Source organism: Apodemus sylvaticus, chromosome 1 (genome assembly GCF_947179515.1).
Source record: "Apodemus sylvaticus chromosome 1, mApoSyl1.1, whole genome shotgun sequence".
Lineage (NCBI taxonomy): Eukaryota > Metazoa > Chordata > Mammalia > Rodentia > Muridae > Apodemus > Apodemus sylvaticus.
Genome location: NC_067472.1, coordinates 170,287,653 through 170,301,427, shown reverse-complemented (window position 1 = coordinate 170,301,427; position 13,775 = coordinate 170,287,653). Strand labels below are relative to the sequence as shown.

Here is a 13,775-nt window from a genome sequence, read left to right as displayed (position 1 = left end):
ATGGGTTGTTCTCTCTCGCCTTTGTGTGTAAGGTGACCCCAGCATGCCGGAACAATAAAATTCCTCTTGCTTTTGCATCGATTCCCAACTCGGCATTGTTCACTTGGGGGGACGGGGGATCCGCCTGTAAGTTGAAGCTCACCAGAGTCTTACAATGCCCCATTAGCATGGACAGGTATTCCAGAGATCTCAGCTGCAGAACTATGGGACATTCCTCAGGTGTGGGGTCCGGGATGCCTCCCCCAGAAAAGAGGAAGCCTGGCTGACAGAGGGAGTCCGCCATTTTGCACTGAGTTCAGGGATGTCTGGTAATGTCAGACCTTAGCAGCAGGGTTTCCCATCAGAAGGGAACATTACTGGCTTTTAGAAAAACGGTGAAATTAAATCAGCTGATAACTATAAAGATGTGTTAATATCAGAATGGAGGCCAGAGAAATCTTTGTGTTAGGGGCACGGATTTGTTTATAGATCCACAGGAAACCAAAATCTGTGGCTACCATTGAAACTGATACAGATTAAAAGTGAGCAGGAGAGGTCTCCTGAAAACCTTGGCCACTGACCCAAAAAGCGCTCGTTCCATTGAAAGTGTCTCTGTTGAGGCTGAAGAGATGGCTCAGTGGCTAAGAGCACTGACTGCTCTTCCAGAAGTCCTGAGTTCAGTTCCCAGCAACCACATGGTGGCTCACAACCATCTGTAATGAGATCTGATGTCTTCCAGTGTGTTTGAAGACAGCTACAGTGTACTCATATACATAAACTAAAATAAATAAACAATTTAGAAAAGAAAATATCTCTGTTTATAATGTTCCCACACGAACATAATTCATGGCCTAAAATAGAAACAATGCCCCAAATTATTGTGACAATTTTGTGACAATTTTGGAGTTTTGGTTTCTTTAAAAACACAGAAATGTAAGAACATGCTTTCATTTTTAATCCCGGGTATCAGGGCTTCTTTATAACTGTATTTTTGCTACTGTTACAAATCATAACGCAATATCTGATAGGCAGGATGTCTGGGATGTAACCCCGAGGGGTCATGACCCACAGGTTGACAACCATTGCTCTGGAGCCTAAGGCCAGAGATCACTTGAGCTCAGTAAAGCCGTGAGACCCTATTTCAAAAGAAAAGGAAGGCCAGGGAGATGGCTCAGCAGGTAAAGGCGCTTCCAGCCAAGCCTGCGGACCTGGGTTTAACTCCGGAGACCTACCTGCAAAGAGGAGGACGACTCCTGGAAGCTGTCCTTTGTCCTCTGAATTCCTGCTGTGGCGTGTGGACACACACACAAATCAACCAACTAATTAAAATGTATAAACAGAGGGAAGCCCCTTCTCCCTAAAAAGGAGTCAAGAACACAAAGAGGGGGTCTCCTGAGAAGCTGACAGAGCCACCCACCCACAGGACAGCACACCTCTAGTGTAATTGGTGTCTCCTCCCAGACCCTTCGCAAACCTTTCCTGTCCCTCCCTCTTGCTCAAGAAGAAAAAAAAAAAAAAAAAAAAACTGTGGTTAATGAGTCTCAGAAAAGTGAACTGAAAGTCAAAAGTAAAAGCCATCGAGGGCCAGGAAAGGGGTGGGTGGGTGCGGGGTCTGTCCTCACCACTCTCTCCAAGGTGCAAGCCAGGAGCCAGTGACCCTCAACACACATACTCAGCACATATCTTAAACGGCCTGGTTCTGGCCCCTGTGCTACCTGCTACTGAAGGACTTCACACACACACACACACACACACACACACACAAAACGTCACTTCTGTGTTCTAGTAGGTAGTGGAGTGTGAACAGGGTGGAGTCTCAAGGGGAAGAAAGGGGCCACAGGACATCTTGGCCCAGCCCTAGTACCCAGAGATGTCGCCACCACTGCTGCTGCTGCCGCTGTGCCTGCTGCTGCTGGGGAATTTGGAGCCTGATGGAGCCACACTGATCCGGTACGGGGACCCCACCCTCATTCCAGACAGATTCCCACCGCTTGTCCTTTAAGACTGAGGCTGGCCTTGGTGCCCCAAGAATCCAATTTTTTTCAGGGTCCCCAAATTATTTTACTCGTGTGTGAGTGTGAGTGTGTGTGTGTGTGTGTGTGTGTGTGTGTGTGTGTGTGAGAGAGAGAGAGAGAGAGAGAGAGAGAGAGAGAGAGAGCTCAGGTTCGGGTTGTGAGGTTTTGGCTGCAAGCTTCCTTACCCTCTGAGTCCTCTTAAAGTCCTGGGTCCCCAACTCTCAAGTTTCCATCCTGAGAAATTCAACATAACATCTCCTGTTAGGAAAAGTAACGGCTCAGGACCCCCAGGACCAAGTTCTCAGCACAAAGGAGATTTATTTGTGACGGGAGGATGGAGGGCAGGAAATGAGAGATAAAGGCAAAAGACAGATAAGGAGAAGGGGAAGGAAGTGGGGAGAGGGAGGAGAGGAAGGGTCTTTGTCCCAGAGTGGAATGAAGGACTGCCTCAGGATAGAGACGGGACAGACGCGGCCAGAGGCAAATGGAGGTTTATAAAGATACAAGGGAAACCCCGTGTTTCCCAAAGGCTGGACTTCAATACTTTGATAGCTGAACCTAGGAAGTCACCGTCAGGAGGAGGAGGAAGTGGCCGAGGGATGATGATTTTTAGCAAAGCAGACGAAATGGAGGAGAGGAGCAGGGCCTGCCAGAGCCGCGCTTGCGGCGCTCAGGCCGCCCAGGGCCCCTTCACGTCCTAAGATCCCACACTTTTCTCTTGTTTACTTTTTGTTTGTTTGGTTTGGCTTTGTCCAGACTAGGTCTTGTGTAGCCCAGGCTAGCCTCAAACTCCCTACATAACAAAGAATGATCTTGGACTCCAGATTCCTCTGCTTCTACCTCCCAAGTGCTGGAATTCCTCGGAACATTGAGATTTATGCTATGTAAGAGCTCTACCCACTGAGCCATCTCCTTAGCCACAGCCCCACATTTTTTTTTTAAACATACTGTCTCTCTATGTAGCCCTGGCTGTACTAGAACTCATTATGTAGACCAGGCTGGCCGACTCACAGAGATCCTTCTGACTCTGGCTCTCAAGGGCTGAGATTAAAAGTGTTCACCACCGAATTAGGTCCAAGACAGTCCTTTGGCTAAGTTGTGTGGAGTCCCAGCATCCGGGAAGGCTGAGGCAGGAAGGCTGTGTTCAAGGGGATGGGACACAGTCTGCAGAAATCAAGAGCTGGGGCCGTGTCCCAGTGGGAGAGCATTTGTCTAGTAGACACCAGGGCCCCCATTCAATCCCCAGTACCACAAGGGAAAACATCTCTGGTTCTGAAGCCCAGGATCAAAGACGCCTCCTTATGCACCAAGGACACATTTTGTGAGAAGGTTCCTTGGACCCGAGGCCTAGATCTGGCTTTGAGACTCAAGCCTCCTGACTTTACCTCTGTTTCTTGGAGACCCATCTCTGTGGTCTGGAAACCTCAGTATCCCCAGATTCTCAGCCTCTGAACATGCCAGTTTCAGGAAGGCCTCACCATGAGTTACCCCAATGCCTTGTCTCTGATTCTTCTCCCTTCTCATCTCCCAACTCTCCATGGGGCGCCTGCCCTTCCAGAAAGCATTCCCCCCTACAAGCAAGGGCCTCTTCAGGCTGAGTCACAGCACTGGGCTGGAGTGTTGGGGTTGAACAGTGGCCAGAGGGCGCTGTTTTGTCTTTGTGTTTGTTTTAAATCTACTTATTTCTTGTGTTGTGGGGTATGTGTGGGGCACAGCAGATGAGTGGAAGTCGACGGACACCTTTCGGGAATAGTTCTCCCCTCCTGCATTATGGATCCTAGGACTCCACTCAGGTCATCAGACTTGGCCGCAAGTCCCTTACCCTTTGGGCCATCTTACCAGTACTCATTTTCTTTTCTTCTTTCTTTTCTTTTTTTTTTTAAACTCATGCAGTCCAGACTAACCATAAACTGGATCTACAGCTAAGAATGAGCTTCTGATTGTCCTGTGTTAACCATTATAGGGGTTTAGCACCATGCATGCCTTAGCACCATGCCTGCCTTAGCACCATGCCTGCCTTAGGACCATGCCTGCCTTAGCACCATGCCTACCTTAGTGGAAGCCAGAGTGTCCTGTGTCATAGATGAACTCCATCAACTGAGCCACAACCCCAGCTCCTTTTAAGCTGAATTTTGAACCCACCCTACTACAGACTCCACAACAAGAGCAGTAGATATAGGATCAGCAGGTCATTCCTGGATATGCTACATCCCAACACACTCCAGGCCCCAGGAGAGAGGACTGGAGACCTACATTTGAGCCAGCCTGTAGGTCAGGGCTTAGTAAACACTCAGCTCAAGGCAAGTTCTACATATCTTCAAACAGCTTTTGCAATGGAGTCTTAAAGAAGCCCCACCCATTCATTTGCACGGTGGCCTTTGCTGCTTCCCTGACATGTAAATGAGCTGTTTTCTTTCTATTAATTTATTTATTATATAATGTATTATTCATTTTACATCCTGATTACTGTTGCCACTTCCTGGAGGCCCCTCATAGAGTCCCTCCCTCCATCCCCCTCCCTTATGAGCTGGTTTTTATTGGTGGTGGTTTTGGATTTTTTTCTTAAACTGGAAAAAAATTGTATGAGTATTTTGCCTTGTCTCAGGATTTCTATTTATTTATTTTAGGTTTATAATAGTGTTTTATCTGCCTATACACCTGAATGCCAGAAGAGAGCATCAGAACTCTGATGGTTGTGAGCCACCATGTGGTTACAGGGAATTGACCCTAGGACCTTTGGAAGAGCAGTCAGTGCTCTTAACCGCTGAGTCATCTCTCCAGCCCCAAATAAATAAACCTTAAAGTAAAAAAAAAAGTTTTTTTTAAAAAAGATCAAAGTTTAAGCGTCTATAAATATTCATATCTCTCTAAAATTCCAAAGTCTCTTTAAAAGTTCAAAGTCTCAACCATGGGCATCTATCTGTAAAACAGGACAAGTACCTTCTTATTCTAAGAGGAAAGAGACAGGGCACAGGCCCAGGGAACGCCAAGCACAGCCAAACTCTAACAGAGGCAAGCTCAGCATCGGAGGTCTGGGACACGGAATCTAGGCTCCAGAGGGTGTGTCCCAGCACACGAAGCTCATCTCTGAGGCTCAGGCAGGCTCCATTCCACAGCTGCTGCTGCCCCTTGTGGTCATGCATGGTATTCGCATCTTCAAGATGCAGGGTCTCTGCAACTGCTCTGCCTTCACCAAGGGCTTCCTTCTCGTGAGTGCTCGCAATGTGAAGTCTCCGCTGCTCTCCATGACCCCTTCACAACTTCAAACCGAGCAGCGCCTCGGAAACTCTTACACACACACTGCCGAGTTTGGTTGCCAGCAACAGCCTCAGCACCCTCTCAGGCACAGCTTCTGTGCTGAACCTGAGGAAACACTTCCCAGAAGACTTCACTTCAATGATTCCGGTTCTTCTTCTCGTCTTCCTCCTCCCCTTCTTCAACAGTCTCACTGTATAGTCTGGGCTATCCTGGAGCTCCATATATAGACCAAGCTGGCACTGAACTCACAGACATCTGCCTACCTGACACTTGATCGCTGATGTTATTACAGTGTGCGCCACCATGCCCATCCTGGTCTCTTTTTAATTAGTGCTAATTTCTCAGCTCCAGTAAACCAGGATCAATTGTCCCAGCAAAGCAAAGTTTCACTTTGGTAGTTCTTAATTAGGAGTATCACATAAGTTGCCTTGATAGCGTTTGTAAGGCATTCTCTATTTTAAAAAAGAATTATTATCATTATTATTATTTTATGTATTGAGTGTTCTGTCTGCATGTGCACCTGCATGCCAGAAGAGGGCATCAGATCTCATTACGGATGGTTGTGAGCCACCATGTGGTTGCTGGGATTTGAACTCAGGACCTCTGGAAGAGCAGTCAGTGCTCTTAACCGCTGAGCCATCTCTCCAGCCCCCTTCTCCAACCATATCTTTAAAATAGTTTTATTCTGTAGGCCAGAGTGGTTTGGAGCACATGGAAATCCTTTTATGTCACAGATTGTGTGTGGATTAGAGGCTGAGGACGGGGCAGCCTTTACAGGATACTTGTCTGCTGGTCATCAGACACCACTCAGAGGCAGAGGCAGGAGGATTGCTACAAGTTGGAAGCCAGCCAGGGCAGGGCTATATAACAAGACCTGCTCCCTCCCCACGCCACCGCCCACCACCACTGCTCCAGTGGGTTGGATCAGGCTTCATGCTGAGGGTCTAGTAACACTGGTGAGGACAGCTGTGGCACAGCAGAGTCCGCTCTGATTGTTCCACTCCAGCTCGCCATCTCTCCAGTCAGACCTGTCCTTCCTCAGCACATCTCCCTGTCAATGCTCCGGGCTGCTGTCTTCTCTCCCTCTGTCCCTCCTTTGATTCCTGTCAGTTTCTTTCTTGTTGCCATCTTTTTTGTCCTGCTCCTGTGATACTGAAGACCAAACCCACAGTCTTGTACAGGTTAGCAAATACTTTACCACTGAGCTACGCCCCAGCCCCACACCGGGGGATTCCAGGCAGGGGCTCCACCTCCAAGCCATCTCTTTTTTTTCTTTTTTTAAAAGATCTTATTTATTTATTATATATAAGTACATTGTAGCTGTCTTCAGACACACCAGAACAGGATGTCAGATCTCGCTACAGATGGTTGTGAGCAACCACCATGTGGTTGCTGGGATTTGAACTCGGGACTTCTGGAAGAGCAGTCAGGCTCTTAACCTTTGAGCCATCTCTCCAGTCCTCCAAGCCATTTCTTAAGACCTCTTTTTATTTTAAAAAATTTACCTTAAAAAAAAAAGTCTAAATTCAGCAGTGGTGGCACATGCCTTTAATCCCAGCAGTGGGTAGGCAGAGGCAGGCGGATCTCTGTGATTTCAGGGCCAGCCTGGACCATGGAGTGAGGTTCAGCATAGCCAGGGCTACTTAGTGAGACCCTGTCTCAAAACAAACAAAAGTGAACAAATAAGACAACCTATAAATCAACTTTTATCTACCCTATTTTGCATGTGAATTTTGCATGTTGCAGCGAATTTTATAAATTTTCTTTTTATTACATTTATTTATTGCTCAGGTGGAGGGGTCTAAGGACAACTTTCCTTCCACCGTGTCCCTCATCAGTGTGCCTGCTCGCATCCTGCTGTACTCTAAAGGTTCCCCCCTCCCCAAGGTCCCTGTAAAGAACTGTCAGTGCAGGGCTGGAGGTGTGGCCCAGTGGGTAAGGGGACGGGCTGCTCTCCCAGGGGGCTCAGCTTTGATTCCCAGCACTCACGGGCACCTCGCGGCAACCGAAAAGTTCAGGGTTTTTTTGGTTCTTTTTTTTTTGTTTTGGTTTCTTGGATTTTGGTTTTTTCGAGACAGGGTTTCTCTGTGTAGTCCTGGCTGTCCTGGAAATCACTCTGCAGACCAGACTGGTCTTGAACTCAGAAATTCTCCTGCCTCTGCCTCCCAAGTGCTGGGATTACAGGCGTGCACCACCACCGCCCCGGCTGCCTAGGTGGTTCTTGAGCTTGCTCTGTAGACCAGGCTGGCCTCTGCCTCCTGAGTACTGGGATTAAAGGGGTGTGTGCCACCACTGCCTGGCCTATACATTATATATATGTGTTCTCATAAATTAACCTATTTATTCACTTTACATCCAAATATCTGCCCCTCCCTCCTTCCAGTCACCCCCCCACGACAGCTCTTCCCCCATTCCCCTCCCCTTCTTCTTTGAGAAGGATGAGCCCCACCCCATATCACCCTGCTCTGGCCCATCATTTATATATACTTTTAATCATTATATTTAATGACTTGCTTATGTGTGAGTCTCTGTGTGGGTGTGTGCAGGTGAGGTCAGTGCTGGGGGAGGCCAGAAGTGGCTGTTGGCTCTCTCGAGGCTGAAGTCACTGGTGATTGTGAATCACCCAATATGGATGCTGGGAGCAGAGCTCAGGTTTTCTGCTGGATCCCCAAGGGTCCTTAACCACTCACTGAACCATCTCTCCAGCTTCCCTTCCCATCAGCTTTGGAGGGGGACACCTATGGACCCCACAGGAAATGCTGGTTTCTGGGGAACATGGAGATACTGGCAGGTCTTTGATCCTTTCTCCCGCAGGGCTGTGAAGCCGCCCTCAGTAGCACTTCGGGGTCCTTATGAAGCCACGGTCAATGACTGCTCCTACAGGACCTCAGGATCTTCGCCTTCAGGTCCTATGGAAGGCAGCTATCACACAAGGGTCTCCTGGATGCATGAACAGTTTGTCAGTGTTCGAATTCCCCCCTCTCTCTCTAGAGTCCCTCTTCGCCGAATCCACCCTGGACACAGGATCTTGAGCCCACTGAATGGATGGGAACAGCCCGCAGCGCTTTCTAGGCCCCCCACCTCTGGTGGCAGGCCCTCCCTTGTGCCGCTCTCCAAGTTCATGAATGTGAGTCCCAGCGTCCCAGTTCCCATTCCTGCAGCCGAATACCCAGCGCTTCCTTTATCCTGTGTTCTCTTGTGCCACCAGGTCCAGTATTTTGGAGACATTGGTTTGGGAACGCCTCCTCAGAATTTCACAGTTGTCTTTGACACGGGTTCTTCCAACTTGTGGGTTCCGTCCACGAGATGTCATTTCTTCAGTTTGGCCTGCTGTGAGTTCCCCTGAGGAAGAAAGCCAACGGGGTCACGATGGGAGAAGAGGAAGGACTTGGCCACAGTGCTCCCTAGGCTGTCCTCATGGGTGCTGAGTCTCCTGTGCTCTGAGTGACACCTATCTTATCTCTTGAATTAGGGTTTCACCATCGTTTTAATCCCAAGACCTCCAGCTCCTTTCGGCCCAATGGGACCAAGTTTGCCATTCAGTATGGGACCGGACGGCTGAGTGGGATCCTGAGTCAGGACACTCTGACTGTGGGTGACTTCAGTCACACAAGCTTCAGTTTAGAACCAGAATCCACTACCATCTGGTTCAGGGAGGGACTTGACGAGGCAGCCCCTGATGAGAGACAGGGAGGGGATTCTTAAGAAGAGGTGGATGGGAGGAGGGGGGTGACAATGGGGAGGAGGCTGGGGGGGTGAGGGGTGGGGGGATGGGGGTGAGTGGGGGTGAGTCATGGCGGTAGGAGTCTCCTGGGCAAGGGATGAAGCTTCTTAGAGACAGGCAGGGTCTGCTGGGAAAGGAGGTAAGGTTTCTAGCAAAGAGATGGGGTCTCCTTAGCAAGAGGATGGGGCTTCTTGTAAAGGGGCGGGGCCTCTTGAGAAAGAGGGCGGGACTTCTAAGAAAAGATAAGCAGCTGCCTTTGTTGATAAGCATTGCCTCCTCAAAAGTGGAGTGTCCCGGATGGACGGTGGGGTGGAACCTCCCGAGCAACGGTGTACGGCTTTTTAGGAAGAGGGGGGATGGGTACCGTTTAGATTCCTTTCCCAATGTCCCCAAGCAGGATCTCAGCCATAGAGAGTAATGCACTTCTAGAAGTAACTTTTCCCACATCGATTTCCCCCTAGATCGGGGGGATCCACAGTGCTTCCGTGACATTTGGAGAGGCTCTGTGGGAGCCCAGCCTGGTTTTTGCCTTCGCCCGCTTTGATGGGATCCTGGGCCTCGGCTTCCCCACTCTGGCAGTGGGCGGAGTTCAGCCTCCGCTGGACGCTCTCGTGGAGCAGGGGCTGCTGGAGAAACCCATCTTCTCCTTTTACCTCAACAGGTACAGTGTGGGAATTATCTCCATACCTTAGAGTGCAAATATGGCTAAAATCCCTTCTTCAGGGGCATCTGCCCTTCTCCTAAGGTATCCCGATACCTAGGCACCCCTCTCCCACAGTTCGCTCTGGGGAACCATCAGTTTACTTGGCTTCCTTCCAGAGCATAGGCAAAGCCTTGCTCACAGTGTGGTGTGAGCTCCTCCCCTGTCAGGCTGTCCCTGGGGAGCCTCCACCCAGCAGGGATGAGGGATTCCCGGTAGCTCCGTAGCCGGAGCCTCCGCCAGCCTTCCCGGTCCTGCATGCTCTAGCGCCGCTCTCAGGCCACCAGCAGTTAGCTGAAGCCGCGTGGCCTGGGTGGGGGCAGCTGCGCACTCAGGTGAGGATGCCGTGCCCCCCGCCCCCAGCCCTCCGTGAGGGGTATAAAGTCAACAAGGCCTGCTGCGAAGACAACAGAGCACTCCCAAGATGGTGGCTGTTTGGCTTGGTGCACAGCCATAACACCGACCATCTCCTTCGGGAAGTCCCATTTATCAACACAGGAAGTCGGGTGGTCCTTGAAGGAAGTCGGCCTCTCAACACAAGAGCTTCTTTCTACCTGCATTCAGGAAAGTGCTTACCCGATATAGAAAAATGAGAAGAAACCCCTCAACCTAAGTGGTGACTCGGGATTTACCAACAACGCTCACTGTGCGTTCACAGTGCCCCAGATTTCGAAATCAAACAGGAAATTCCATGCCCGTTCGCTGAGTACTGCACTTAAGGACCCCTTCTGCACCCCAAAGAGAGCTCGCACTTCACTGGAGAGCCCTGTCTAGAGCTAGGGTCAGCCATTCCTCACCAGCTTTTAGTAGGCACAACCTCACACTCAAAGGGCCTTCTCATATCACACATACCCGCTGGCCCAACACTTGGCAAGTGGAAGCAGGAGGGTCAGGAGTTCAAGCTCATCTTTGTTTTGCTTCCAGTCCTGTATCTGGGGCCTGCCTGCACGTCCCACCCCACTGTCTCCCTAAGGATTACTATTGCTATGCTAAAACACTGTAACCAAAAACAAGACTGAGAGGAAAGGGTTTGTTTGGCTTCTGTTTCTGAATCACGGGTCATCAGTGAAGGAAGTAAGGACAGGAACTCAAACAGGGCAGTGTCTTAGTTAAGGTTTCTATTGCTGTGAGGAGACTATAACCAAGACAACTCTGTAATTAAGGAAGACACATAAATACAGCTGGTTTACCGTTCAGAGGTTCAGTCCAGCACTGTCACGGCAGGGAGCCTGGCAGCGTGCAGGCAGACACAGTGCAGGAGAAGGAGCAGAGAGTTCTACATCTCCATCTGAAGGTGGCAGGAAATGACAGTGAGCCAGTGGGCTTGTCTTGAGCTTCCTTATAGAACCCAGGACCACCCGCCCAGGGGAGGCCCCGCCCACAATGGGCTGGGCCCTCCCACATCAATCACTAATTAACAAAGTGCCCTACAGGCTTGCCTATAGCCTGATCTTACTGAGTGATTTTCTTCAGTAGAGGTTCCCTAATCTTCAGTGACACTTGCTGGTATCAAGGTGACAGAAAACTAGCCAGCACACCCATCTAGAAGCCAACTGGCAAGGAGTCCCATCCCTGGCCACCTCAGAAACCAACAGATGACACACCAGCCTCCTAACTGCACTTTGCTTCTGCAGGGATTCCGAAGGGTCTGATGGGGGAGAGCTGGTCCTGGGGGGCTCAGACCCGGCTCACTACGTACCCCCCCTCACCTTCATACCAGTCACCATCCCCGCCTACTGGCAGGTCCACATGGAGAGGTGAGGACCCTGGCTGGCTTCATGGGGTTTGAGGTGAGGGTCTGGACACCCAGGCCCTGCCTCTGATGACAGCTCCTGCCCTGTCCTCCCCTCAGTGTGAAGGTTGGCACAGGGCTGATGCTCTGTGCCCAGGGCTGTGGTGCCATCCTGGACACAGGCACCTCCCTCATCACAGGACCTAGCGAGGAGATCCGGGCCTTGAGTAAAGCCATTGGGGGATTGCCCCTCCTGACTGGGCAGGTGAGGCCCACTCCTGGTGCCGGTGGGGACGCTGGAGGATCTTGGGAATTTGGTGGTAGACTGGTGGGAAGCTGCTGCCTGAGGGACAGGAGCAGGTCACTAGGACGTTAAAAAAGAGGCCAGGTGGGTCTGGAGGTCTGAGTGATAGGGCAGAAGGCAGTCAGAGGCAGCCCACACGTCTCCTCAGGTGGGTAGAGGAGAAACATGTAGAATTGGACTCAGTAGCAGAGGCCTGCCTTTTCTACAGGAGACCCTGAATACCTGACTGCCCACCACAAGCTGTACTCCAGGGCACTGGGGAGCCACCTAAGGCACGTGAGGAGAGCGAGAGTCACCTGCCTCCCTTCACGGTTTCTCTTCTTCCCCAGTACCTCATTCAGTGTTCCAAGATCCCAGAGCTTCCCCCTGTCTCGTTCTGCCTCGGTGGAGTCTGCTTTAACCTCACAGGCCAGGACTATGTCATCAAGGTAAGGTGGTTACCATAGTGACTTCAGAGTAATAAAACTGAGCTTGAGAGGGTGGCGCTGGGGCTCTGACCCACCAGGCCCAGGTATCCAACACAGGAACTTTGCCCTCAGACAGACTTCCACTGTGTAGTTTTGGCAAGCTTAGAGGTGTTTGTTTGTTTGTTTTTAATTAATTATTTATTTATTATATCTAAGTACACTGTAGCTGTCTTCAGACTCACCAGAAGAGGGCATCATATCCCATTATGGATGGTTGTGAGCCACCATGTGGTTGCTGGGATTTGAACTCAGGACCTTTGGAAGAGCAGTCAGTGCTCTTACCCGCTAAGCCATCTCTCCAGTCCCTAGAATTGTTTTATTTTTTGTTTTTTGGATTTTTTTTTTTTGAGACAGGGTTTCTCTGTGTAGCCCTGGCTGTCCTGGAACTCACTCTGTAGACCAAGCTGGCCTTGAACTCAGAAATCCTCCTGCCTCTGCCTACCAGAGTGCTGGGATTACAGGCATGCGCCACCACTGCCCGGCTTCCTAAAATTGTTAATACAGACCAGGTTGACCTCAAACTGAGATTCTCCTGCCTCTGCTTCTTAAGGATTGAGATCAAAGGCCTGCCAGCACCCAGCCTGGACCTTGCTCTTCCGTTTCTGTTCTCCCTTTCAATTTTTTTTTAAAATTTATTTTGCGTGTGTGCCAGAAGACAATCTAAAGGAACCCAGTCTTCTCTTACTATGAGGGGCGTCTGAGGACTGAACTCAGGTCGACAGACTTAGTAGCAAGCACCTTTCTTTACCAGCTGAGCATTTCATGATTTCTCCTTCATTTCATTTCTTTCTTCCTTTTAAATGAAGTTTAATGTGTAGCCTTGGCTGGCTTTGAACGCCCCACCCTCTTGCCTTTGACTCTGGAACGCTGGCATCACTGGCTGATGGCATCATGCCCAGCTAAAAACATTCCTTGTCCTCTTCTGGGTGTAGAGGGGACAATCAAACCCGGAGCCCCATGATACACAGTGTCCTGTGTTGTCACCTTGCAGATTCTTCAGGGAGACGTTGGCCTCTGCCTGTTGGGTTTCCAGGCCTTGGATATCCCCAAGCCTGAGGGACCCCTCTGGATCCTCGGAGACGTCTTTTTGGGGCGCTATGTGGCCGTCTTTGACCGAGGGGACAAAAACATCGGCCCGCGTGTGGGACTGGCGCGTGCTCGGTCTCGTGCAGCGGGACCGGCAGAAAGAAGGGCTACGCAGGCGCAGTTCCTCAGAAGACGCCCTGGTTAGAGTACATACACACAGGGCCACAGCAGCTATGCTTCTTTCCAATTAAAAAAAAATCAACTTTCCATGGAAGGATACCATTTGTGTAACTTTCGGGGGGGGGGGGGATGAATGTCTGACCTTTGGAGTTAAGGAAGAGAGGGGAGGGAAGAAAAGCATCCCATTCTGCAGGGTGCGCGCCCGCGAGAGGTGCGGGAACAACAATCCCCATGAAGCCTCTGGCCCCCACTGCCTGTTGTCTAAGGCCCGCACACCGCAGAGCATCACGGATTTTGTAGTCCTCTCCCTGTTGGCGTCCCGCTGGAGGCGGCCACAGCCACAACAAGCGTGGGAGGCGACCGGTCGCGATGACAGCGACAGGTGGTAGT

The 13,775-nt window shown here is 50.4% G+C and overlaps 1 protein-coding gene across 1 annotated transcript; it reads left to right on the top strand.

Annotated features, from left to right (window-relative positions):
• The first annotated feature begins 1,650 nt into the window (after window positions 1-1,650).
• Window positions 1,651-13,472, top strand: Napsa (napsin A aspartic peptidase). Its single transcript, XM_052164127.1, has 9 exons — window positions 1,651-1,929; window positions 8,244-8,379; window positions 8,461-8,584; window positions 8,725-8,843; window positions 9,438-9,637; window positions 11,311-11,433; window positions 11,529-11,673; window positions 12,042-12,140; window positions 13,171-13,472. Exons 1-9 carry the CDS (start codon window positions 1,850-1,852, stop codon window positions 13,408-13,410), a joined length of 1,266 nt encoding a protein of 421 aa, XP_052020087.1. The 5' UTR covers window positions 1,651-1,849; the 3' UTR covers window positions 13,411-13,472.
• Window positions 13,473-13,775: the final 303 nt, after the last annotated feature.